Consider the following 26,967-nt stretch of genomic DNA (forward strand, 5'->3'; position numbering starts at 1 on the left):
CGCTTTTTAACAGCAGCTCTCGGAGCCCCAGGGACATTTCCGGAGGGACCCCGAGCCGAGTCCCCTCACGGGCCGCGCCCGCCCCTCAGGGAGGGCATCACGTGACCGCGTGCAGGGGGGGGGGGGGGGGATGGGGGGATGATGGGGGGGCTGCCGCGCGCCGCGAAAGGGCGGGGCCGCGCTCGCTGTCACGTGACCCCACCCAGACAGCGCCGCTGTGATGGGCGGGCGGGGGCGTGGCCTAACGGCGGAGGGGCGTGGCCTAACGGCGGAGGGGCGTGGCCTATGGCTCGGCGCGTGTGGGCGGGGACACGCGTGGGCGTGGCCGCGTGGGTGGGTGTGGTCTGTGACGCGCGCTGCAGACGGTGGGGGCGTGTCCACCCCGGGGTGGGCGGTGCCTGTGACGCAGCGGCCATAGAGGGGCGTGGCCAAGCGCGCCCCTCCGGTGTGTCGGTGTGGGCGTGGCCGCCGTGACGCAGTTCCGGTTCCGGTGCCCGTCGCGGTGGCGGTGGAGCTGCGGCCGCCGCGTCGCTCCGGGCCTGCGCCGGCTCCCCCCGCACAGGTACCGCGACCCGGCCCCGCCGCCAGCACGGGCCCTGCGCCGCCGCGGGGAGCGCGGGAGGGCGGGGGGGCTGCGGCCGGGGAGCCGCCGCGCCGCGCCTCAGACATCCCGGAGGTGCCGCCCCGCCTGCGGGGGGCGGGCGGTGCTGGTCCCTGCAGAGCACCGGGGGTCGCTTGTGGCGGGGCCTGGTGGCTCTGTAGCGCTGGTGGCGCTGTCTTGGCTGGGTTAAATATTTGTTCGGCTTTTTTTTTGTATTGTGTGGTCGTAGTCTATTAATGAGCACATCAATGAGCGTGGATTACATATAAGTGACTTTAACTTAAAGCTTCCTCTCTAAAAAAGGGCTCAGGAAATCCAGTTTTTCAGAGTTGATGAGAAGTTGGTTTATCAAATTTTAACGTATTTAAGGCAGCTGACTTACATGGGAGGGCCAGCACTGCGTGGTATCTGTGCCCCCCCGAACGCTGCCTGCCTGACAGGTTTTATTTCTGATGGAAAACTTGTTTCCAGGTCAATTCCGTGGAAAACGGTGCTGATCTGATGGTATTCAGCCTTACTGCCAGTGGTGTGTATGAGCAGAAGTAAGTGCTTTGTCTTTTTGAAACCAAAATGACACGCCCTGAAACTGCCCTTCCCAGGACCTGTGGAGATCGGTATAGCTGAAGGAAATATGTGGTGAATATCAGGCCAGTCCTGGAAAGCAGTTTGGGTATTCTTGAAGCTTGAGTTCATTCAAGTCCGTTTTAACAGTGCCAGATGAAGATGTGAAAGGTGCCAGGTGTGAATCCTGAGAAGTGGTTTTCCTGTGAAAGAGCCTCTGCTAAGGAGCAGAAGGGTGTGTGGGTTTGTGTGTCAGCGGTGAGGTTACAGCTGGAATGTGACACATGGGTTTGGTGTTTTGTTCGGGAGTGACACTCCAAAACCCTGCAGTGAAGCTGTTTGATAGCCACTCCTCAGAGTCAGTGTGTTTATTTCACTTAAAACAATTACAGTAATTAAGCTGATAATGCTTGAGAGGAGAACAGGGACTGCCCAGGAAAGCTGTGGCTGCCCCATCCCTGGAGGAGTTCCAGGCCAGGTTGGACGGGGCTTGGAGCAACCGGGGCTAGTGGAAGGTGTCCCTGCCCGTGGCAGGAGGTGGAAAGGGATGGGCTTTAAGGTCCCTTCCAACCCAAACCATTCTAGGATTCTGTGATGTGAGGCTCTGTAGCTCTCAAGATAATTTAGAGGCAACTCTGAAAGATCAGTTTTAATCATTCCAAGCTGCTGGACTAATACATCTTTTTCAGGATTCCCAGGGCTGCGTGGTGTGGACAGGAGGAATCTTTGGCAGGGGAGGCTCTCTGTTCTGCCCTGACTTTGTGTCACAGCTGGCACATGAACAAGGCACCTCCTTGTGATCTGTGTCTGCCGGGTGTGGGACCATCTGGCTGGGTTTGGGGACCAGATGAAGGGATCAGGTCTGGCCTTGGTGTGGGGAGGCAGCTGTGAAACTGAATGGTCTGACAAGGGTGAAGAGCTGGCACAGATCGTAGATCCTTGTGGCTTTGTATTTTACAGGTCTTGGAAACTGCCAGGATCTCTGTTTTGAAGAATTACTTTCTTTTTGGTAGTTGGTAATTTATAGCAAATGCCACAATTTGGTTGTCGGTCTTAATGAAATTTGTCCTGAAGATCTGAATACTGATTTTTGTCATTTTTTCAGTCATAACAGACAGGGAAAGGGGCAGAAATATCCCCAAATCTCTCATAGCCACTGATGATGTAGCTGTTGGTTTAGTTTGTCAATTAACTTTGTTCTCCCAATGGATAAAGACCCATGGCACACCAAATTATTTTATGGTATCTGAGCACTGGGGAGGCATTAAAGATGGGGAAAGGGCCAGAGGAGGCCACCAAGATGATCAGAGGGCTGGAGCAGCTCTCCTATGAGGAAAGGCTGAGAGTGTTGGGGTGGTTCAGCTTGGAGAAGAAATGGCTTTGGGGTGATCTAATTGTGGCTTTCCAGTACCTGAAGAGAGTCTGCAAGAAAGATGGAGAGGGACTGTTTTAAAGAGCATGGAGTGACAGGACAAGGGGGAATGGCTTCCCCACTGACAGAGAGCAGGGTTGGATGGGATATTAGGAAGAAATTCTTGGCTGTGAGGGTGGTGAGCCCTGACATAGGTTTCCCAGAGAAGCTGTGGCTGCCCCATCCCTGGAAGTGGATGGGGCTTTGAGCAGCCTGGCCTAGTGGAGGAAGGTGTCCCTGCCCATAGCAGGGAGTGGAATGAGATGATCTTTGAGGTCCCTTCCAACCCAAACCATTCTGGGATTCTATAAAGGCCAGCTCTGAAGTGTTGATATTTAATGCCTGAAGCTGCAGAAATTTGCATATTTTAGAAAACATTTAGAAGCTGTCAAAGATTTGGTGTCTCTTCCATTTTCTCCGTGTGCTATGTTGGGTAGTTACACTTATGTGGGCAGAAATCCTGTTGTAGATGAGGTTATGCTGGTAGGAATTAGTCATGTTAGAGTGACAAAGGAACCTCTCTGCCGAGGCAGCCGTGCCACCCAGTGGAAATGCAGCACAGCCTGTTGCATCCAGAAAACCTTTTTCTGTGTTTGAAAGATGATCTTGGAGACAGGAACTAAATCTGGCACGTCAAGTGTTGGAAAAATGTCAAACAACTCAAAAAAAATAGGAAAGCAGTGGATGCTGAGTTTTGGGTAAGGAAGAAGAAGTGCTTTGGACATCTCTTCCTAACGAGGGTCGGTAAGGACTGATGGTGGATAAAAGCCAGGAAAGGCAAAAGCATGGGAAAATTGCTACTACACCCATAGTTGCAGTGAGATGGATGCAATCCAAGAGGGTTTAGAGCTCAAAAAACCACCGTGGAGCTGGTTTGTTGCGGAAGCTGTTTAGTAGGACGGATTTAGCACGGCACACGTAGCACCACGCTTCCAGGAACAGGCGTTTCACAGACCTCTCTGAAAGCCACCAGTTGGTTGTGAGCGCTGCTGGAGGAGCTCTCCTGCCAGAGCCGTGTTGGAGTTGTGCTTCCCAGCCTTTCTCTCTTCCCAGCGCAGCATGAGCACGGCAGCCTCGCTCGTCTCACCTACCTGCTGGTAACTTTTGGGAGCAGCTCATGGATGTCCAGGAGGCCTTGGCCTGTGGCCTGAAGGTTTTGCAGGGTATCATTTCTGGGCAGGTGCAGTGAAGTCCTTCCTGCCTCTCATGGCTCTTCAGGATAAAGGGTGAGAGGGATTCAGCTCCTGGCAGCTTTTTTTTGCAGGCATTGGTCATCTCTCACCATCCCTCACTTCAGTTTTGTGCTTCTGGCCGTTTATGTGCTCAGAGGTGGCTGAGAGGTGATGCCCTGACCAGCAGAGCTGGAGCTGGCAGGCTCTGGGCTTCTGGAAAGCTGGAGATGTTTCCAGGGGCGTTGGCCTTCGGAAAACAAAGGAAATCTTATCCTACAGCATAGTGGATGCAAACAGGACTTCACTGAATGCTGCCAGCTCTGTTGTCTTTCTGCTCCCTGCCAAATGACTTTAACTCCTGAACCCTCCTCCTTTTCTCTTTCTTCATCCCAACTCCAGGAAAGATAATTTGGAGTAGAGTTTAAATGTGGCAGAATAAATGTCTGTTACATTGATGAGTTTTTCTCTGCTCATATCAATGCTTGTGCACTAGGAAGGCTTCAAGAAATAATTGGTTAATTCAGGAGTCCATTTGTTAATCCTGATGACTCTCAAAATCTCATCAAGCCCCCATTCTGTGTGGGGTTTTTTCTAAAATCTTGAGCCAAAGTGTGACATGGGGGGACTTTAAAATTTAGTTACTTGGAGGTCTTCTGTCTGACACTGTCTCTGAGTCTGATCTGTGAGCATGTGAATGCCTTGGGCAATAATTGTATTAATATAATTGGTATTCCTGTAAGGTTTTGACTGAAATTCTTTAACTAGTGTTGAACAACCTGAATGGAATATAGATTCCAGATCTAAGTACAGATGAGTTCATATGTTGTCTGAATGTTAAGGGTAATTTCAGTTTCTTTTTTATGAAATGAAGGTGGCAGTGCCCAGATTAAATGTCTGTTTAAAAAACATCCCTGAAATAGGCCATCCTGTCTGCAAGAGGATCCTTGACATGCTTGGCATGGGCTCAGTTATCCCAAATGTTGCCAACAAATGTTGCTCTTGTCTGCTTGCCAAAGTAAAAAAGCCACTAAATCTCATTATAAGCTGTGCTTAACTACTTTCCCTCCCACCCCCCCCATAAATCATGCAGTAAAATTGTTCCCTTCGTTTTCATGGCACAGAAATATTTGGGAATGATCTGCTAACAGATATTGGGGATATTAGTTGATATTTGGGAAGCAGGCCTGTTTCAACCGTGTTCACCCACTGCTTGACTTGAATTTACTTCTCCCTGACACTTTTGTGACAGATCCCAGGATTTTCTTCTGAGTTCTCCTTTAGTTTCATTTCTTCTCTTCCTTCTCTCCCTCGCAGCAAATGTTCAGCCTCTTCTGTGGACTTTTTTCAATCTGTTATAGATCTGTTTTTCAGTTGGTCTTATCCCATCTCTCCATCTGCCTAAAGAAATGAGGATTCTCTTGACCTGTTTTGGTGGTGTTTTTTGATAACCTGATTATGATGATGATTATTATTATTACCTGTTCACTTATGTAAAAATTTTTTTGTAATTGTCTCTATATTAATGATTGATTTCCTTTATTTTTGGGGTTATATGAAATAGCTTCCACCAAAAAGCACCTGCCAAGTTATTGAGTGTGGTTAATTGCAAATATTAATGAATTCTTAGCAGAAGAGGTATTTCTTGAAGAGAAATTGAGTTTCTGGTAGATATGTCTCAGACAGCTGAGCTGTTAATAACAGGAGCAGAAACTACTTCCCTGATGTAGTTCAGTTGGTTTCTCAATTTTAAATAAATAGTTCTTGATTTGAACATGTCCCTCATCTGAGACAAAGACTCCTTACTTGAAAGAACTACTGCTGTTACAAATTGATACTGGAGTTTTAACAAACCTTTTTATTCATGCAGTTAGGCCCTGAATTCCATCAACTTTGTAGATACTTATTTCTTAAAAGGCTTATTTAAATTATTAGGTGCTTCTTAAAAAGTTTATTTAAATTACTAGGTATTTCTTAAAAGAGTTTTTTAAATTATTAGGTGTACCTTGAAAAGTTCACTGTGTTTCCACAGAGGTCTGGGTTGTTCCGTGTGGTCATAAATAACTTGGGAAATGAGATGAACAGTGTCTTGTTGATACAAAGCCATTCAGGAAAGTAAGGATTGGATAATAAATCAGCAGAAATAATTCAATGGCAATAAATCTGCTGTGATTCAGAGTAGATAAATGTAGAGCGGTGCGTATAATTTCACATATAAAATGCTGGGCTGACCCTTGACACTGAGGAGTGAAATATTGCCACAGAAGTGTCAGTTCCATGGGGATCAAAAAGCAGCTGAAAAATTAAGAAGTATCAGGAAGGAAATAGAAGACAAACCAGAGCATAATTATGATACTGTATAAATCAATTATTATCCCACATCTTCAATTCTCTGTGTTTCTTTCTTGTCATTCATCCCAAAAGATACAAAAGACTTGGAAAAGCCTCAAATTGAGGCAGGGAGAATAATGAAAGGTATGGAATAGCTGCTGGACAAGGGTCAGGGGAATGAGCTGGAGCTCAGCCTGGAGAAGGGACAGCTGAAAGAAAATGATAACAATCTGTAGGATAATGATCAGCATGGGCAGGGTGGATAAGAATAGACTTGCTGATTTCCTCAGCTGCAAGAATGGAGGACCAACAAGTGAAACTAGTAAAATCCAGGTTTAGAACAAAAAAAGGAGGTGGCTTTTGTGCAACAAATAGCAGCCCGTGGAGTTCCTTGCCAGTGGGTGTTGTAAGAACAGCACTGAAGTGGGCAAATGAGACATCCCCTCATCTAAGCGAGGAAACTGGATGTGTTAGTAAAAAAGGAATTATTTGAGGGTTATTACTCCGTAGAAATTGTGTACAGCTTAGGAAGTGTCTAAGCTAAGCTAAGTGTTGGGGGGTGAGTGTCATTCCTGTTCTTGTTCTTCTCTACTGGTCATTGTTAAGATAAAATGGGGTGCTGAACTAAATGGCCTCTTGTTCTGATCCAGAACTGTCCTAACATTAGGAAATTGTGTAGATAATAATAAATTTACAGTACAGTTTCAGAGATTAATGTATAAATAATATAATGTAAATAATGTGAATACATATTAATCTAAGGGAGCTTATAAACCTATTTGATCCAGGCTTTCTGTACACACCTCCATCCCTGAGACCATTCTCTGTCTTAGAAGTCAGTTCTTCACCATCAGCAAGGGGAATACAAAGATTGTGTTTTGTGGGAATTAACCTTGCAGTAGAGTTTGTACTCTTGACGTCTCTTTTGCATTCTTCCTCCTCTTACATTCCCTTCTGGCTCCTACACTCTCCCCTAAAAATTTCTGGCTGGTCTTGGTCATCTTCTTAACAGTTCCTCACCTCTGGTTGTTAATATGGCTCATTGGTCCCTATTTTCAGTGCTCCTTGGAAGTGTGGAGAGGTTGGAAGTTGGATACGTATTAGTGACACCTCTATAGTCAGTTACTGGAATTGGTGAACGTAAATAAGAGCATCCCCTGCCCTTGGTGTGTTCTGAAATAATTGGAGGATAAACCATTAGCAAACTATAGTTCTTTTATTTCTGGCCATAAGATCTGTGTGGGGATTCCAGCTCTGAGGTCCCCAGCATCTGAAGGACATGGACCTATTGGGGCAAGTCCAGAGGAGGCCATGAACATGCTCTGAGGGCTGGAGCCCCTCTGCTCTGGAGCCAGGCTGGGAGAGCTGGGGGTGTTCACCTGGCGACAAGAAGGCTCCAAGGAGAGCTCAGAGCCCCTTGCAGGGCCTAGAGGGGTTCCAGGAGAGCTGGAGAGGGACTGGGGACAAGGGATGGAGGGACAGGACACAGGGAATGGCTTCCCACTGCCAGAGGGCAGGGCTGGATGGGATATTGGGAAGAATTTTGAGGGTGGTGATGCCCTGGCACGGGTTTCCCAGAGAAGCTGTGGCTGCCCCATCCCTGTAAGTGTTCAAGGCCAGGTTGGATGGGTTTGGAAGGTGTCCCTGCCCATGTCAGGAGGTTGGAACTACGTGGTCCGTAAGGTCCCTTCCATGATTCTCTGATTTAATCATGTGTGGTATTTAAGTAAAACTTTATAAAATGAAGGCCTTGTTGCCTTTGTAAAATTGTGGCTCAGGCCTGTTACTTTGGCTAGAGAAGGACTGTGAGAAAAGTCCATGAAAAGAAAAACAATTAGTTTTTACCCATGAGAATGTAGTATCAACAGAAGCAAGAAAGTTAAACAGTAGAAGGAGAAAACAGCAACATATCCAAACCTGTTATTTTTTTGAATGCTTGAATGCTTATGCTGTAGGTAGCCAATGGTAGTATGTTGTAGTTAGTAATAGCCAATGAGCCTATTGTGGTAGTTTAGCAGCCAGTGAATATGTAACACAAATGATAACATAAAAAGGTGTATAAAAGAGGCTGCTTTGTTTAATAAATGGCTTTTTGGCCCTTGAAAGAGGCACTGTCCCTGTGTGTCGTGGCCGCCCCAATAGCGACAATCATGTTTTGGTTTAGATGCATTGACTTCCCCCACAAGAATCCTGCTATACCTTTTCCAAATCCCAGTTTAGAGAACACCTGGAATCTTTCCCAGGCCTCCCTGTCTGGGCAGGCTCCATATATTCCATATGAATGCTTAAAATATTTTTTCCTATTGCAATGTGACCTATTTATATCCTGTGTTGCACCTGGCTGAGCTGAGGCAGGTGGAGGCTCAGGACTTTCCGTTTCATGGGAACTTAATCCAGAGAAAGGTGTTTGGGTTGCTCTGTGAGCACAGGGAGGCAGGGCTAAAACACAAAGAGTAAATTTATTCCCATTACCTCACTAACCGGGGATCCCCAAAGCAACACCTGGGCACAGGTGTCCCAGCAGACACAGGCACTGATCACCCTGATCCGTGGTCCAGGACCTGGTGTGGGCCAGAGGCACTGAAACCAAGGCACCAAGAGTTGCTGCCAGTTCAGCACTTGCTGTGCTCTGAATGAGACAAATGTAGATGTCTCATGAAGTCTTGCTTAAAAATACCTTTATTATTTTCAACAAATTTCACTTTATCTCACCTTACTTTTCAGCACAATGTCTGGAACTGATGATTTTTCGGTAAGTAACAGTTTTTCTTTCCTGAAGATCAGCCAGCTGTGTTGATTATTCCAAAAGCTGACACAGTTTTTTGAAGGAAAAGGGGAGCTGACAGCTGAGAGATTTCCTCTGTATCACAGTCGTGGTGTTTTCCTTTTGGGTAGATGTAGCAATCCCTGGACTAAACTTTGGAAGCTGCTGGGTGCCTCCTGGGTTCTCTCCTGTGATATTAACAAAGGAGCTGTGCTTTAATGGCATCAGGATAGTTGTAATGGAAATCTAGGAAAATGTTTTCAGGTTTGTGCTGCAGTTGCCTGTTGTTCCGTGTGGTAGGTCACCTTTTATCTCTGGGTTTTTAACTGCGGCCTGTCAGAATGTCTCTGCTGCCTTAGTGATAGGAGCTGCACAAAAATGAATGTAATCATCTCTGTGCAGCCACCAAGAGCTCTTCTCCTGCCGCTCCGGCAGCTGGGATGTAGCCACGTGGTGGGGGGATGTCTGCAGCTGGGAACTCCGGCGGGCACGTTCCGTTCTCACCGGCGCTTTGTCTTTCAGTTGGCAGATGCTTTACCAGACCAGTCGCCTGCTAAAACCTCCAAAGTGAGCAGCACCAAGCCTGGCCAGCAGCCCGGGCAGCCTCCGCAGGGCTGGCCGGCTTCCAACCCTTGGAATAACCCCAGTGCCCCCCCTATGACTCCAACCGGACTGCCACCAAACACATCGGCTTCCAGCGTGCCCTTCGGACCTCCTCCAACGGGAATGTATCCTTCAATGCCCCCGGGACCGCCTGCTCCATTTCCTCCTCCTCCTACTGGACCCTCCTGCCCTCCTCCTGGTGGTCCATATCCACCCCCAACTGTGCCAGGTCCTGTCCCGCCAGGGCAGTATCCTCCACCAAATATGCCCTTTCCAGAGCTTCCACGACCTTACGGAGGTCCAACAGAGCCAGCTGCACCTCCTGCTCCTGTTGGGCCATGGGGATCCATGCCCTCTGGAGCATGGGGACCAACAATGGGAGGGCAGTATCCTGCTCCCAGCATGCCATATCCACCCCCAGGGCCATATTCCGCTCCTACCCAGACTCCTGGGGCTGCGCCGACAGTACCATGGGGTACGGTCCCGCCTGGAACGTGGGGACCTTCACCGCCCGGGCCATTCCCTCCACCCACAGGATCATATCCAGCTCCAGGACTATATCCTACGCCCCCTAATCCTTTTCAAGTGCCATCTGGTCCTGCTGGTGCTCCATCAATGCCTGGTGGTCCTCATGTGAGTATTTAATTTTGGTCTCAAGTTACTCTAAAGTATTTCACATTTAAGTGGGAAAATTCAATAGCATAAGACCTGCTAGTGCAGGTAAGGACTGCCAGCACACCTGTTTTATTCCTCAAGTCAGTGGGATAGGAGCAACTTGTTAAATACTAAATATGCTAGAATGGTGAAATTATGTTAAATTGGAGTATGTCCCATATTATAGTGGTCTTCCACTGCTTGGAAAGACTCCAAAAACCAAAAAAAGGGGGGAAGGCCTTGTAATAATTCTGAAAGAGAAAATAATCTGTTTAATCTGAAGAGATTGCTGCTAGGGCAATAGGGAGGGAATAATAAGTTATAAGGATGAATTTGTGATTAATTAAGAATATTTGTAACTGTGAATGAACTGCTGTGTGAAAAGCCTGTATTGACCATGACTTATTGTCTCTTGCAGCCTTACCGCTGAATACATTCTGGGCAACAGAATACTGTAGTTTTCCACCTTCATCCACTACTTACAGAGATTTTTACAGTTTTTGTTTCAGTAATGTATGGGGCTGTGAAGAATATTGCCTCTCATATGTGCATTTGAGGTATGAAGGAGCAGTTTACATCAATTTACCCTGCTCATATGCTGGCATAATTATTTGGTTTAATCAAGTGAAATACAAAGAGAAGAAATCAACTAACACACCTGTGGTTCTTATGTTGGCAAGTATTCCTTGGAAAAACAGGAGTTGCCATGTAAGGATTATAAAGAATCAGGCCCACGGAATTAAAAAAAGTTAATTCTTAAATTTCCATGAATGCTTTAAGTCTTGTTGCCAGACTTGTGCTGGTCATTGAACGGATGGATGGATAGTCATATTTTGTCTATTTTCAGGTTATTCTAAAAAGTCAATAGGGAAAGTGTTTCAACATTTTAGTCAAGAAACCTAATATTTGAACGTGCTACAGTAATTCAAACTAACAAGACAGAGCATGTGAACTCGAAGGTTTTCTCAGCATTTTGTACATACTCAAACCAGTTGCTCGGTCTGGGACTACAGAGGAGAAGAGCCACGTTTGGAAGCCTTGGTGTGGCTTGTCAGCACACTGTTGGTGTTCACAAACAGGCATTCCTGTGCAAGTGAAATAACCTGGATGTGCAGTTAACTTTGAATCAGCAAAATGTGAGTTTTATGCATGCAAATGAGGACATCCTGTTGCCAGTTCTCATTCTGTGGTGGTTGGAAGTTTGGCTTGGTCTGTGTAAAGAGAAACTGATCCCCGCATAGGTACTTCCCTATTTCTGACCTGGGTTCTAGTCATTTCAAATTTGACTTGGCTGCTGGGTTGTGTAAACCTGGCAGACTTTTTCAGAGTCCCTGGAAACTGAACTTGAGCTTAAAGCCCAACCTGAGCATTCCCTTCCCAGCAGTTCTTGGCACAGTTGTGTCACGAGATCCTTGTTCCCGCGGTTGGGCGCGAGGGGGTCTCGTTCGCTGTCCCTGGGAGCAGCCCCCTGTTCCCAGCTGGGTGTCTGCATACCTCACAGAGTAGGTGGAATTTGGGAGAAATTGAATGTCAGGAAGCCTGTGCACTGCTGTGCAGCTGCCTCTCCCAAGGGGCACTGCCCTAAGTTTTCGTGTTCTTGCCATATCTGTGCCAAGCACGTCCGAGGGATTTGCCGAGACACAGCCACGTCTCTTGGTGGTACTTCACGGCCTACACTTGGACCACGGACAGTTTGTTTCCTCCACAGCTGGGGATCTCCTAACTTAGCCTCTGTGGGTAGAATTAGGAACAGATTTTGCTTCACATGGTAGCTCATTAGGGAGTCTTTGTAGTCATGGAACTGTGAACACGAGTTAATTCTCTTCCAGTACCTTCATGGCTTCCTGCATGCATGTGATGGACACTAAAAGCACATGGGGTGACCTGGTGGTGATGCTCCTTGGTAGTCATAGCCTTTATGGCAAAGTCCTACGGTATTTTTGCAGGAGAAAGCAGCCAGCTGAGCTGTGGCTGCTTTAATCCAACGCCATGGAAGCTGATAGCAAAGGAATGTCTACTTTTTGTTTTAGGAAGACAGTACTGGAGCTGAACAAAAATACTTTTTAACATTTCAACTTAAACCCCAGCAACTTAACCCTTGGAATAAGAACCAAAAGTGCTTCACTAACGTTAAAAAAAAACCAGTTGCCCCCCCAAGCAGACTTGGCAAGACTAATTAAAAATTAACATAAGCAACATTGACTGCATTTGCTCAAGTGCTTTTTTGATACCTGCAGCCTTAGACTGTAAATCATTGTAATGAAAAAACATTTATTCCAAATGAATGGATCATGCAGTAGCAGCGCTCCAGTTGGAATTGCACTGGCCATATGTCTCTGCAGGGAATGGGAAGAGGTAGGAAAGGATAAAGCAGAAGTAGCAAGTAATGATTTTTGGAAGGGGGTTTTGTAAAAGTAACTAGACTTCTAGGTTCTTCCTGAAATAGGCAGGATTTATTACTGGAACATTTAGGCTAAAATTCAATATATATGGGATGTTTTTCAATGTATATTCGTATTTCTTGAGGTCATGAAAACTGTTTCATAACCCCTTTGTTTTTGTGAGCAGAGTTCTTTGCATAGCAGTGAAAAGGGTATTCCTGTTAATCTATTGTGTAAAAACTCAAGGTGTCACTATATACCGTGTAGTAACTTTATCACATGTTATGTCAAGTGTGAGCAACTTCTGGCCTGAAGCTTTTGCAATGGAATTTGTACATTTCTATGCATCATTTTGAGTTCAATTGCTGAGGAGTTCGTTTTGACTTGTGCTTTGAGGTTGACATACTGCATTTGTTTACAATACGAAATATAAGCAATCACATCTTTAAAGTATAGATTATCACCTGCTGCTGTATTTTCTTTAGATGAAACAAATATTGCTGTATGATAGTGAGAAGCTATAAATACAGGATTTGATATTTTTTTGAAAATGCTGTCACTTTTGTATAAGATTAGACATTAAACGTATTTTCAAGACTGTTGTGTTCACTGTTTTTCAATTCCTGCTTTTGACATGCCTGTGTAGACTTTTGCCTTGAATGAATAGTAAAATAGGACATCCTTGATTTGCAAAGCCTGAATATAAAATCAGAATTACTTGACTTCTGTGAGTGTTTTTCCTCTTCCTTTTGTGATATTTTCAGCCTGTACATAAGGGATATTAAATGTGGATGCAACCATGGCTCTGGTGTAGCATGTCAGCCCCAGGTAGTGCCTGTTCACAAATTCCCTGGTAATTAGGAGAGAAAAGATCTGGTCTTGTTTGTTCCAGAGGAGGAATGGGACTATTTTTCACCCGTGAAGAGTTGTGTGTGTGTTTTCTCTGCCTCTGAACAATTTCGTGTGCTAGATTGACACATGTGGATGTGGTAAGTGACCCCCAAACCACTGTTTTTATACACTTACTGGGAATTTGATGGGACAAAGTGAATAACAGAAATTTCAGGGCTTGGCATCAGTGTGAACTACTAAATTTGGGCATCACTTGTGGCTACATTTCCATATATTGGCTTGCAGAGCAGTTCACACTGAGCTAGCCACTGCTGCTGCCTTGGTTCACACCTTCACCCTTCAGGAAGGTAAAAAATGGCAGCAGTGAGCAGGAAAGATTAGAAACAAAATTATCCACTCTAAGGCTTGGGAAAAGCTCTTTTTAGACAATGGTCCAAAAATAATCCTTACATCTGTTAATAGAACAGTACAGTGTGTGGGCAGTGCTTTATCCTGACTGTTCGGCTGTGAGATTGTCCCTTCCTCTGGATTTCTGAAATGAGTTGTGTCTGCAACTCCTGTGCATCAGTAAAGACACGGCCATGCAGATCAAAGTATGTTAATTGCTGCCCTGCAGACACAGAAAATTTCAGATTAATATTTTTGGGGGTCAAGTCCTACAAGAAACAGCTCAGCTGAGGGACTTGGAGGGGCTCAGCCTGGAGAAAAGGAGGCTCAGGTGGGACCTTCTGGTAGGAGGTGGCAGCCAGGGGGGATCGGGCTCTGCTCCCAGGGAACAGGGACAGGATGAGAGGGAATTACTTTAAACTGCACCAGGGGAGGTTTAGATTGGATATTAAAGACAATTTCCTCATGGAAAGAGTGGTCCAGCCCTAGCACAGGCTGCCCAGGGCAGTGGTGGAGTCCCCATCCCTGGAGGGATTTAAAAGCCGTGAGGATGTGGCACTTGGGGTCAGGGGGCAGTGGTGGCCTTGGCAGTGCTGGGGGAATGGTTGGACTCCATCTTAGAGGTCTTCTCCAACCTAAAAGATTCAGTGGTTCTAAGTGGTATTTATCTATATAATTCTTAGGAGTAAAAACTCTTCCAGGGGTCTTGCAGAGTGGTCAGTGCATGGTTAGATCCACGCTGGGATGTGTCAGTTCTGCTCTACTCTTGTGAGGGCGGGTGCCCAAACTCCCTGTGGGCGAGTCCAGATCCACTGCTGTGCCCAGGCATCGATGGATTCACTGCCCAGCCAGTCCAGACTGTCCCGAGAGAGAGATGGTGATCACAGAGTGGTTTGGGTTGGAAGGGACCTTAAAAACCATCTCATTCCAACCCCTGCCGTGGGCAGGGACACCTTCCACCCTCATAGGAAGGGTGTCCTGAGCCTCAGTGCAGTGAGAGCTCTTCGGCATCTGTGGAAGGATGACACATTCCACGCATAATTTTATTAATAGTGGCTGCCCTATTTCTGAAGTTAAGCACAGAATTCCAGTTGTTAGAGGGCAATTCCATGCACACCAAACAGCCATTATTCACCAGGCACCAGTATGCCAGTGTCATCTGGAAAACGAAAAATACAAGTTTCAGCTTTCACACGAAGCTTCCAAACAGTGCATCCACGCAGCAGGAATAGCTGTCACAGTGTCACAGACTGGGGTGTGCTTATCCCAGAGACAGCTGCGGGAGGATCCCGAGTGGGCTTGGACCCAGACGTGCCCCGTGGGTGGATGTTGGAGGTGTTTGGGCCGTGCAGGGCGAGTGCTCTGCGCTCGCTGCCCGGGCTCCACCCGCAGCCACCCATCCCTGGGCGCCTGTGCTGCTGCTGGTCAGAGCCCGTGGGCCCCAGGGCCGTGGTCTGGAGAGGAATGGTGTCTCCACACATGGGATACTTCCCTATTTCACTTACTGTTGGCCCAGTTCTCCCATTTCCAAGGTTGATGTAGTGGGATGAGCTACTCGTAAATTTTCCTCGGCTCTCACAGGTCAGTGGAATGAGTTAACTAAAAATGTGCCAACTGATAACAGTGAGAGAACATTTTTTTGGTCACTCTTGCCTGCAGAATCTCTCAGGTCTGTTGGAAGCAGGTTGCCCAGGGACGCTGTGGCTGCCCCATCTCTGGGATTGTCCAAGGCCAGGTTGGACAGGACTTGGAGCAACCTGGTCTAGTGGCAGGTGTCTGCTCATGGCAGGGGGTGGAATTGGATCATCTTTAAGGTCTCTTCCAACCCAAACCATTCTGGGATTCTGTGATGCTTTTGTTTCAGAGGTGCACTGGTTGGTCAGGTTGTCTTATTTGATGACAATGGGACTTTGTATCCCCTGTGCAGCAGATTGTGAGCTCGGATGAAGTTACAAGTTACACCCAGTTAAGTGATGAGGGGTAGTCAGAGCAGCAGCAGGAACAGTTCTGCTCCCTGTTATCACTTTCCAAAGTGAACCCTCCCTGTTAAATGAGAGATGGGGAGATAAAATCGCTGTGCCTGTGTGCCTGTCCTCTTCCCAACTTTCTCATGACAAGACAGGGAAGGGCTGTGTTGAGCAGCCCTTGGCACACCTTGGGTTTCATTTCAGGTCCACCTGCTGTCTGCACAAGAACTTACCTGCTCTTGCACATTCATGTTCTTGTGATTAAGGGAGGGAATTCCTGTAGCACTTAACCCCTAAACTCACAGAGTTTCATTCCAAGTGGGAACTAGGAACCTCCCAGTATGCCTTCCCACCAAAACTCTTAAGAAAGTAGTACTGTTTCATGCCTGGTTAAAAGCAAACATGGAATTTATCCATTGAAATAAATTTGGAAGATGACAAATGACACTGGATTTCATTTGTGAATTCCTGGGCTTGGCATGAATGGGGAAGGGCATGAAGTTGTGCCAGAGTGGGTTTAGGTTGGATATCAGGAACAGGTTCTTCCCCCAGAGGGTGCTGGGCCCTGCCCAGGCTCCCCAGGGAATGGGCACGGCCCCGAGGCTGCCAGAGCTCCAGGAGCGCTTGGACAGCGCTGCCAGGGATGCCCAGGGTGGGATTGTTGGGGTGTCTGTGCAGGGCCAGGAGCTGGACTCTGATCCTTGTGGGTCCCTTCCAGCTCAGGATACTCTTGACACCTCTGGCTCATGAGTGCAGTGTTGTCCTGGGGTAGATCCGTGGTGAGAACCCCAGAAGTGTGTGCTGACAAGGGGGTTTTGTCAGGATACTTCACTTGCCTGAGCTGTTAAAGGATAATGAGAAGTAGCCCTGTGCTGTGGTGCCTTTTCACAAGAATAGGCTTAATTTGCACGATGTGAGAGGCTTTACGTTACAGTGCTTTGTGTGACAGAAATGGTTCACAGGAGTTGTTTCCAATTTGCCTGGATTCCTTTCAGTTACAGGCAACACCCTCCAGCAAAGAGAAGGTGACAGAATATCACAGTTTAAACTCACTTAAATTGGGGGAAATTGCTGCTTTAATACCCTGGTGCTGCTCTCGCTTCGTGCCAGGTTCTATAAAGCTGGGGTTTACCGATGCTCCTCAAGGAGACAGAGCTGTTTATCTTGAAAGTTTTTTAATTGAGGCACTTCAAAGTCTCAGCAGCTTCCACACAGGCTTTTGTTTTTGCATTTCTGCCTGGGTTCTGTCCTGTTTTCCCCTCAGAAAGCAACACCACATAACCTGGAATACTGGGGTGATCACGTTCATGGGTGTGTGCTGCCACTGTCACCGTCCTTGTCTTGATACTCCTCTCCTGGGGCTCTGTCCTGCCTGTCAGAGTAAGGAGCTGCTAGAAGGAGAGTGGGAGTGGAGTGACACCAAGCAAAAACTGCTCTGAGTGGGTCAAAAAAGAAATTAAGATGTTGGAAAAATGAGCTTGTGAGTGTTGTGTAACAGCCAAGCACGATGAGGTCCCTCTGGATTTTGCTCTCAGCTGGTGCCTGCCCCTCCACCATCCTCCTCATCACCAGAGGGCTCTGCTGCTGCTCCACTTGCCCTGCAAAGCCTCTGGGAGAGGCGACTGTGTCTGGTATTGATTATTTTTAACACTGAACTTGATAAAAAAAATGAGGAAAACAACATTTTAGTGGCTTATGGTGCTGCTGGGAGAGTTATAACCTGCACCTTTGCACAGACATTGCACTCCCTGAGCTCTGGCTGCTGCAGGAGGAACACATGAGGATTCAGTCTGAGCCCTGTTTAGTGTAAGGCTTCGTAGCAGAATGAATTTCTGTGCTCTGCAAAAAAAATCTAGTGCAGGAAAGAAGGAAAGGGACTCCTCCAAATCTCTTCCCTTTCCTTCTCTTCTGGTTTCCTGAGATACGGCAAAAACCACCCATGGGGGTTGGATTTGATGATCCTAAAGGTGTTTCCCAACTTTGAAGATTCTGTGATTGCTGTGTAATAAAGCTATTTTAAACTCTTCAGAGTGATTGGTACTGCTGCTTTAACTCTGTATTATTAAAACTCTTTGGAGGGGTTGGTACTGCAGCCTTCTGCTGGATCAGGCTGAGCTCTCCTGGCTTTCTTTGCCCTTCATGTTTTCTCTCCAACCCCATGTGCTCAGTGTGGTGTCACAGAGGGATTTTACTCTCCTTGTGGAGCATCTTTCCCAGAGACAAGGGGGGTTCTCCCTGCCCTCAGTGAGGGTTGCCATGAACGGATTAAATCCCTTCCTTCAGCACAGCATTGTTCCTCTCAACTTCTTAGGCTGGAGTAATTTCTGTAAGATTGGATGCGTTGGCTGGGCAGGCACAGAGGGTGGGAAAGAAAAGCACCAAGGTCTTGGATTTTGATGGCAACAAGCCATAGGGGTCTTTCGCCCCATCTGCACTGGCATTTGGGGTCACTGTAGGTATTTCTCCTCCAGTTATTTAATAGTATTTGCATGAAGGACTCTCCATAAGGGCCCCTGGGCATCAGGCTGCAGAGGAGGATGGGATTTCTATGAAGTTCAAAGCCAGGGGGAGTTTGAGGACTTTTGTAAATCTCTGTTGACACAAATTGCTACGAGACTCATTGAACGCTTGGAAAGCAGCTTATGCTCAGATCTGAATGTCAGGCTCAAAGTGCTTCTCATTTCCTCATCTTCAATAATATAAAAGCTTCAAACCTTAGCAGGGTTTTGCTCATCTACAGCATCAGCAGGAGAAGCTGGGTGAAGCTTTTTGGGGTGGACTTGCAGCTCTCCTGGTGCTGCCAGAGCAGGAAGGGGCTGGGGGAGCTGCAGTTTTGTGTTTTCCAGGAGGAGAAGGAAGCTCCAAAGGCAGGAGTTTTGCTTTGGTGCTTTATAAAGAGAATAAGAGGAGGATAAAGAGAGCGAGTCCAGACTCACTGGTACACATGAGGGTTCATGTGAGCAGCAGGGGTGGTGCTCCTTATCCACTGATTTTCCTTTCTTTACCACCTGAGTCGGTGAAGTTCTCAACCTTCCTCTTGTGGAGTATTTCCCCGGTGCTGGGGCAAGGTGAAGTTTGGGGAGGAGGAGGAGATGGTGATGCAGCCAAGGAAGCTCTGGAATGAGCCACCTCCCCAAAAGGGCTGCACGAGGAGGAGGAATCTTCAATTCCTGCTCTCAGAAGTCCTGGGAGGATATTGCACAAGCCTGGCAGGTCACAGAGGAGATTCCCGTTGTCTGATTTTGCCCTTTCTTACCGCCGAGGAGAGTCGGAGGTGACTCGGCCACTGGAATGCGGGGCTGAAACTGCAGTGACACCTCGGGGAAGTGCAGTGAGGGGCTGCACCTCGCAGCCGCATCCCCAGCTCTGAGAAAGGAGGTGATGTTGTTCCAGCTCCCCAGCCTGGGAGGTTGCACAGGGAGGAGGCAGAGATGGTGGCTGAATTTAGCACTTTGGGATCGTGCCAAGCACGGCCTCCGTGGCAGATCTGCAGCCCAAACATTGCACACTGTGGGTGCTGCCAGTCCCACACACAAGTCAGGCCACAGAAATCACAAGGCAGGGAAACATGTGGATGTGGGTTTGTTCTGCTCTGTGAAGGGAAGCGGATGTCTCCTGCCATGGAGCTTCTTGCCCTCTGCATTGGTTTCCTCCACGTTAATTTACCATCAAGAAGAGAGGAGCAGCTTTCTGATTATTGATTTCCAGTCAGCAGTTTGAAATTACTGCTTTAAAGTTATTTAACTTTTAGAGATCCATTATCTATTGCAGTGAGGTCTTTTTCCACAGCCCTTTACCAGCTGCAGTGAGGAACATCAACTTCCCCCAGCCAAACCCAGCCACTATCACCTGGCTCTTGCTGTTGGAGAAATGCTGGGAATTCTAAAATGGGGGAAGCAAATCGTGCTTAGAGTGTTTGGCTGCAGTGAAGGGCAAGTTGAGAGCACATCCCTGAGAAATGGGGTGGTCTCATGGCTGATCTACCTCCCTGGGTCCTCCATCTCCCACCCCTCAGGTTTGCAGTTTGGGGTTTTAAATCATCCATGGTACCAAGGAGGGTTTTGTTTTATATTGAAGGTTCTCTAAGCCAAGCAGGGCACTTAGGAGTGCTTAAAAACATTCAAACCCACAGAATATATCGATTTTTGAGACACAACTAATTCTTTACCCACTTTGGAAGAGGCAGGGTTGCATGGGCATCACAATGCTGCCAGTGAGGAGATCTTTGTCTTACGCCTCCCTCAAAGCTGGGGTGTTCCAGCCCTGCCCTGCTCACTCATGGCAATAAACCAACCTTTCACTTCTCTGGATCCCAGGAGACAAAACTGTGAAGCTCAGTGGCCACACCTCGGTGTCCTGTGACTCACCGTGGGATGACTCAGATAAGGAGCATCGCTGGCTCTGTGTGCAAAGGGCTCCAGCACCCACCCCATGGATGCTGAATCATGGAATCACGGAATGGTTTGGGTTGGAAGGGATCTTAAAGACCATTTCATTCCACTCCTGCCACGGGCAGGGACGCCTTCCACCAGACCAGATTGCTTCAAGCCCCATCCAACCTCACTCATCATCCTCACTGCAGCTTGGTTTATTTAAAAGGAGGAATTAATTAGCTCTGGTTTTGATTTCTGTATTCACTGACTTTTGGTCAGATATTTTTCTTTAACATCATGTGTCTGTTGCATAACTGGAAGCACAAACCTTATGGTATTGGAACAGGAAAAAAAAACAAAAACAGGCAAACCTTTTTGGTTAATGTTTGAAGCCTTGGAGTGAAATCCTGAAAATAGCAATACGGGTTTTCCATGAAAATCTCTCTTCCTAATTACATCTCGAGAGACTCTTAGGGAGGAAGGGAAAAACCTGTGCATTAAGGATTTCATGTAGCCTTGTCTGTATTACAGACTCGGGAAGCTCCAGCTCCTCATGCCATGGATCAAGGATCCTTCAGCATTACTGGCTTGAACCCTCTCCAGCTCCCTTTGCCCTAAAACACCTCCAAAGATATTGCAGTGTTTGTTTACAGTGGGGTGGGTGCTGTGAGAGGCAAGTGAAACAACACTCCCTAATTAAGTGTATTTCTTATGTACTGATATACTTAATATATATTACTTAATATTTATGTTAAGTATAATAAATATATATATTTCCCTGAAATACTTAATTTTCAGCCACTCCCGCGGGTATTCCTGGCATTTTTACACACTCGAGTTTGGTCTGAATCCCTGTGACAAGTATTACATGAAGCTGAAGGATGTTAAAATCCAGGCTGGAGCCCCAGTGGAGAGGAGGCTGCCCTCTTTCAAGTCAAATCTTTTAGAGAATCAGAGCTGACCCAGAGGAACTTTTATTAAAATTAATCAAACCCAAAGTCAACAGATTTTTGCCCTTTTTTTGGATATCAGCTGCAGTATCAGCTGAGCCCTTTAGCTGAGCTAAAGAAGCAGTTTCTACATCTGTGATGACACCGATTAGAGGGTTCGTCCCTTGGTAAGCTTTGGTCAGCCCTGAATTGGTCAGGGAGGTGGATTAAATGGTCATTGTGTGTTGTCTTCCAACTGAAATCCTCTGTTCTGTTTGATTCTAATCTAGTCCAGTCTATTCCATTCCATTCTAATTCCTTCCCTTTCCCTTCTCCCAGCAGCGCAGTGCAGCAGATCAGGATTTCAGCACAAAACCACCTCGTTCTTTTCCATTGCTTCAAGCCGTGGAGCCCATTGAGCAAACCAGAGATGATTCACCCTCAACCTCAAATAAAATCGGGCTTGTTGAAATTCCAGCTGCCTCTAACAGCTTCCCAGAGCCCGTCCTCTGCCGGCCTCGCTGCGTCGGGGGGAAGCAAAGATTTTTTTTGGCTTTTATTTTTTCGGGGGTAAGGAGAAAATGTTCAGAGCTTAAAAGCCAATTTGTGTTTTACTGAGCTTCACTAAAGCTGGGGGAATGGGGCAAACAGGAGATGGCAAGGGCAATGGAGACACGGGCAAACCGCTGGCAAGGAAAACATCTGGCAGCGGCTCCAGGTGGGCAGGGCAGGAAAACGGGAACCGTGCGTGGAACGGCCCCGCGCGAAGCAAACCGCAAACCACGAGAAAACCAAATTACTCTCTGTTAACATCCCCCGTTGGTGATGTCACCACTGATAAGGGGAAATAACTCGCTGTTCTGGGCTGTCACGGGTGCCCCCGGCGTGGGGACCCTCCCGGCACCGCCCCGTCCCCGCCCCCGGGCGGGTCCCGCCGAGTCCCGGTGCGGGAGCCCAGAGCCGCCGCGGAGCCGCCGCACGCAGGTGAGGGGCTGCGGCTCCCGCGGGGACCCCGGGGGAGAACAGGGGGATTAGGCACAGGTATCCTTGGAAAGGAAGGGTTAGGGGTGCTCTCGTCCCCTCGGAGTGCGAGGTGGGACACGCGTGAGCTCCTCCGGGCTCTGCGGTTCGGGGCGCACGGAAAGCCCTCGCTGGATTTAGGGATAATGGTGGGATGGTGACTGTGGAGGAGCTCGAAGGGTGTTCGCAACTCGCGAGGTGCTGGGCAGCCCTGCCCGTGCCCCAAAATCCTTGCGGGGTGGGGGGTGGGAGGCTGGGACACCCAGGAGAGCAGCTGCAGGAATAGCACCGAAGGGGAGAGCACTGGTGTTTCTTTCCCAAACAGAAGTTTTTTTCCACTTGCTGTGAATATAGGGAATGTTTGGGGTGCTTCACGAATGTCAGCTCTGGGATGTTTCCTGCAGCTGATCCTCTGCCCCGGCAGATCATCGTATTAGTACATAAAAAATACAGTTAATTAGGGAGTGCTGCTTCAATTGCCTCTCACTCAAGTGAGTTTGAGCTCAGCTGCGCAAATGCTGTTGGAAATCAGAGCCCAAGTACTCGATGAGGAGCAGCTGAGGGAGCTGGGAAAGGGGCTCAGCCTGGAGAAAGGGAGGCTCAGGGGGGACCTTGTGGCTCTGCACAACTCCCTGACAGGAGGATGGATCTGGGAGGGATTCAGGCTCTGCTCCCCGGGAACAAGGGACAGGATGAGAGGAAATGGCCTCATATTGCACTAGAGGAGGTTTAATTGGATATTAGGGAAAATTTCTTCGTGGAAAAGGTTGTCCAGCCCTGGAACAGCTGCTCAGGGCAATGTTGTAGTCCCTATCTCTGGAGGGATTTAAAAGCTGTGTGGATGTGGCACTTGGGGACATAGTGCTGGAGGAATGGTTGGACTCAATGGTCTTAAAGGGCTTTTCCAGCCCCAGTGATACTGTGATTCTCTGCAATCCATCATTGGGGCACTGCTGAAGAAGGTGGGAGAAAACCCCTTCCCACAGCAGCAGGCAAATAACCCAGAGGGGCATTTCCAGAGAGCTCCAAGAGCTCCAACACTGCAGTGACAGGAAAGGTGACACCGGGCTCCAAGCCCGACTGCACCCTTTGGTGGCAGAGGATTAGTGGTTTTTGGAGATTTTGGTTACAAACAGCAAGCTGTCCAGACCTGTCTCCAGACCCAGCTGGGAGACACGAGACTCCGGCCACCCTGTCCCACCAGGGCCAAGGGGAGCAAAACTGCTGCTCCCTGAGGTATTCCAGGGGAACAGGGGGATCGTGCAGGACCTCCCACTGGAGCAGCACAAGCCGCTGGCAACCATGGAGCAAACCTGACCTGGCTGGATCCAGGCCAGGGGAGTCAGCAGGAGCTGTGTGTGCACCCCTGGCTTCACCTGCCAAACTGATGGCAAACCCAAGGGCTTTAAAAGGAACCCAGAAGGCAAATAAAACTTTGGAAGATATGGGCTGTTCAAACAGTCTGGGCTGCTGGATGCTGCCTTAAAAACCCCGTGGGCTCAGGAGAATGAGTGTTTTACAGGGAGAGGAGTTATTTGCTGGGTGTGAAACTCGGGGGTTTGTTGCTCCTGCGGCAGGGCAGCCGCGCCGCCTGCGAGCTTTGAGCACCCGAATGTTTCTTTCAAAGAGAATTTGCCTTCTCTGCTTTAAATTTGGAATTTTCCTTTTCTCTCCCTGTTTCTGGCTGTCCCTTTTTCCTTCTCTTATGAATGCTCCCTTTGATGGGAGGAACCCAGCTCGGGCTGTTCCTGTGCGCAGGCAGGTGTGTGTTCGGCCAGGCCGCGTCGTGGACTCATAAAACTTGCAATGCAGCTTTTATCCGCTGGCCCGGAGCCGCCGTGTCCCTCCCACGGTGCCCTCCGGCCGGAATGGGACAACTGTGGATACATGGGAGGGGGAAGGGGACCTGTATCCATGGCTGCCGCCCTCCTCTCCCCATTCCAGCCCAGTCCCGGGGTGGCTGCGCGTCCCCGATGCGCTGTGCTGGATCTGTAGCTCGCACGCAGCTCCTGGTTGATGCTGTGCCTCCTGCATCCCCCGGGAATTCTGTTTGGTTTTTTTAATGGAAATCCTTTCCCGGATGGTGCCTCAGGGCTGGGGAAATGAATAACACTGAGAGTGTTGTAAGCTCAGTGGTGGATTTCATCCGGAGGGTGTCTGGGCTGGGCTCACCCCGGAGCGTTCGGGCTGCTCATGGCAGTGACTCCCGTTTATCCCACAGGTGTTGGACCAGGATTTGTTCTGTGGCACCGGAGCTGTCGGCTCTGCTGGGCAGGTATGTGATGAGAACTCAGCAATTGCCATCAATTGCCACTGTAAACTGTAACTCCCCTCAAAAATCTCTGGTTTTTGGAGGGTGCAGGTTAAAAATGACTGAAGCTTCCTTTGTCTTTTTGTTTCAGGAAAAATGTCAGACGGTTTCTCCGTAAGTATGGATTTCTTTCAAAAACCATGGGGGCTGTGGCTGTGGCCTTGAAGCAGAGACCTTTGGCTGGGATGGGAGGGAATGTGTCCTTGCTAACCTGTGTAAATCCCCAAATCCTCTCCAGCTGCGTCAGCACTCGTTTTCTGGAAAAAACTGGGGGGCACCTGAGAGTTGAACTCTTGCCCTCAGCACACGCTTCAGGCTACCAAAGATGGATGTTGGAGAACTCAACGTGATCCCAGGAGGAATCTCCCCCTCCTGACCCTTGTCTTCTCCTCTGCCCCCAGTTATCCGACGCCTTGGCCAACAGCAACAACCCAGCCCCCTGTGCCCCCCCTGCCCAGGGCTGGCCCTCCTGGGGGAACCAACCAGCAGCTCCTGGGACATTCCCAGGGTATCCTGGAGCACCAGGGGCCTATCCTGGAGCACCAGGGGCCTGTCCTGGAGCACCAGGAGCGTACCCAGGAGCACCTGGAGCTTATCCTGGGGGACCAACAGGACCAGGAGCATACCCGGGAGCACCTGGAGCTTATCCTGGAGAACCAACAGGACCAGGAGCATATCCAGGAGCACCTGGAGCTTATCCTGGAGGACCAACAGGACCAGGAGCATATCCAGGAGCACCTGGAGCTTATCCTGGAGGACCAACAGGACCAGGAGCATATCCAGGAGCACCTGGAGCATTCCCTGGAGCGCCAGCAGCAACGGGGCCATTTCCCACCCCAGGACAACCATCCAGTGGCTCTGGATTGGGGCCTTCTGCTCCTCAGGGAGGACCAACTCCTCCTCAGGGAGGACCGACTCCTCCAATGGTAATGGCTCCATCATTTTGAGGGTTTCTGTGTCTTCAGTAGCTGGTTTTGCTTGGCCACAGGAGGGACCTGGGGCTGGTTATCCCCAGGGTGGCATTTGGCTTCTGACATGATTTTTTGTTCACACCAAATCCCTGTTGTCTCCCAGAAAGTCCCCTTTGAGCTGCCCCTGCAGGCAGGACTCGTCCCTCGGCTGCTCATCACCATCACTGGGACCGTGAACCCCAACCCAAACAGGTACTGGGGGCGTCCAGCTCCAAGGGTGGGGGGTTTCCATGGGGCACTGGGGGTGGAGCAGGGAGGGCTGGAATTTGCTTTCCATTCCTGCATAACACCTGCCTGGTGTACCATCAAATATTACCCTAAATAAATGTGTAAATGCACTGTTGTTGCCCAGCGGGGTCTGTGGGGTTTTCTTCCTGCTGTTTTTGGGAAGCCCTGTAACAGAGTCCAGGGCTTTTGTGGCAAAAGCAGCAATTCCATTATTGTCTTTGCAGGTTTTCACTGGATTTCAAGAGAGGGGATGACGTTGCCTTCCACTTCAACCCCCGCTTCAACGAAGACCACAAGAAAGTCATTGTCTGCAATTCCAAATTCCAGAATAACTGGGGGAAGGAGGAAAGGACAGCTCCCAGGTTTCCATTTGAAGCTGGAAAACCCTTCAAGGTACCAGAAAAACCCCTTCCAGCTCAGTCTCAGTGCAGCAAAAGCACTGAGAGGGTTTGGGCAACAAGACCTGTGTAAGGACATTGATGCTTTAGCACGGGAATCAGCTCCCAGGGGTGCTTCTGGGGCAGCCGCCCCATGTGCTTCCCTGGCTGTCCCCACAGCACCTCCCCAGCTCTTCTGACTCCCTCCTGCAGCTCCAGCTGCCCAGGGCATAACTTCTCCCCCCTTCTGCTATCCCCATGGATTATGAAACCCTCCTTATTTACACTGTTGTTCTGCAGCAGTGGTTGGACAGGTTTCTGTAGCGTGTTTTCCCTGCTGGCAGCTCTTCACGAGGTTTTTTTCCTATAAAGGAGGTTCACACTGTGCAATTCTGCTTTGAGTGATTGGCATAGGGATGAGGAGGCAGAAACTGGGCTAAAACATGGAGCAGGGAGAGCACAGGAGAGTTTTGGGAAGGCAAAGGTCACTGATGTTGCAGCTCCAGCTCCTCCACATGCCCCAGGGCTGTACTCAGCTGGCAGCAGCCTCCAGCCAGTGCCAGCCTGCTCCAGTCTGTGGCTTTAAACTTCTTCTAGAACAAATCCAATGCGTTTTGGGGCTGATTTGGGGTTTTCTTTTCAGCTCCAGATCCTTTGTGAGACGGATCACTTCAAGGTGGCCGTGAACGATGCTCACTTGCTGCAGTACAACTTCCGCGAGAAGAAGCTGAACGAGGTCACCAAGCTCTGCATCGGGGGGGACATCGCCCTCACCAGCGTCGTGCCCACCATGATATAACTGGGGGGGAACTCTGGGCAAACCGTGCTCCCTCTATGGTCTAACAAAAGTGCCTTCTCACAGGACCATTGTGGGGTAATAAAACATTTTACCTGAAAAATTTGTTTTTTATAATATCTCAGAAGACACGACGCCCTCCGGGCAAGCTGAGTTCTGATGTGGCAGGAGCTGAATTCTTGCTGTAGAGACAGAAACAAGGAGTTTGATTTCTGTGGAGAGGAGTACTTGGGAATGGAGCCTGTGGCATTCTGTCCCTGGTCTTGTCACCAAGGGCAGCA

General features: G+C 48.6%; 2 protein-coding genes across 3 annotated transcripts; both read left to right on the forward strand.

Annotated features, from left to right (window-relative positions):
* Nucleotides 1-480: 480 nt before the first annotated feature.
* Nucleotides 481-13,197, forward strand: MAPK1IP1L (mitogen-activated protein kinase 1 interacting protein 1 like). Of its 2 annotated transcripts, none has more exons than XM_039552675.1 (4): nucleotides 481-562; nucleotides 8,798-8,825; nucleotides 9,360-10,073; nucleotides 10,513-13,197. In XM_039552675.1, the coding sequence occupies exons 2-4, from the start codon at nucleotides 8,802-8,804 to the stop codon at nucleotides 10,522-10,524; spliced, it is 750 nt and encodes a 249-aa protein (XP_039408609.1). In that variant the 5' UTR covers nucleotides 481-562; nucleotides 8,798-8,801; the 3' UTR covers nucleotides 10,525-13,197. The 2 variants fall into 2 exon arrangements, with proteins under 2 accessions (XP_039408609.1, XP_010395101.1); XM_010396799.4 differs by lacking the exon at nucleotides 481-562 and adding an exon at nucleotides 915-1,143.
* Nucleotides 13,198-21,892: 8,695 nt separating this feature from the next.
* On the forward strand, nucleotides 21,893-26,789 carry LGALS3 (galectin 3). The gene is made up of 7 exons (XM_039553331.1): nucleotides 21,893-21,967; nucleotides 24,225-24,278; nucleotides 24,406-24,428; nucleotides 24,716-25,240; nucleotides 25,389-25,477; nucleotides 25,738-25,906; nucleotides 26,534-26,789. The coding sequence occupies exons 3-7, from the start codon at nucleotides 24,411-24,413 to the stop codon at nucleotides 26,687-26,689; spliced, it is 957 nt and encodes a 318-aa protein (XP_039409265.1). The 5' UTR covers nucleotides 21,893-21,967; nucleotides 24,225-24,278; nucleotides 24,406-24,410; the 3' UTR covers nucleotides 26,690-26,789.
* Nucleotides 26,790-26,967: the final 178 nt, after the last annotated feature.

Source organism: Corvus cornix, chromosome 5 (assembly GCF_000738735.6).
Source record: "Corvus cornix cornix isolate S_Up_H32 chromosome 5, ASM73873v5, whole genome shotgun sequence".
Lineage (NCBI taxonomy): Eukaryota > Metazoa > Chordata > Aves > Passeriformes > Corvidae > Corvus > Corvus cornix.

Coding starts and splice junctions, on each gene's coding strand:
- LGALS3 (XM_039553331.1), top strand. Junction 25,478..25,737: donor GTGAACCCCAACCCAAACAG/GTACTGGGGGCG, acceptor TTGTCTTTGCAG/GTTTTCACTGGATTTCAAGA. Junction 25,907..26,533: donor AAGCTGGAAAACCCTTCAAG/GTACCAGAAAAA, acceptor TTTTCTTTTCAG/CTCCAGATCCTTTGTGAGAC.
- MAPK1IP1L (XM_010396799.4), top strand. CDS start 1,103: ATGGTATTCAGCCTTACTGCCAGTGGTGTGTATGAGCAGAA. Junction 1,144..8,797: donor AGTGGTGTGTATGAGCAGAA/GTAAGTGCTTTG, acceptor CTTACTTTTCAG/CACAATGTCTGGAACTGATG. Junction 8,826..9,359: donor CTGGAACTGATGATTTTTCG/GTAAGTAACAGT, acceptor TTTGTCTTTCAG/TTGGCAGATGCTTTACCAGA.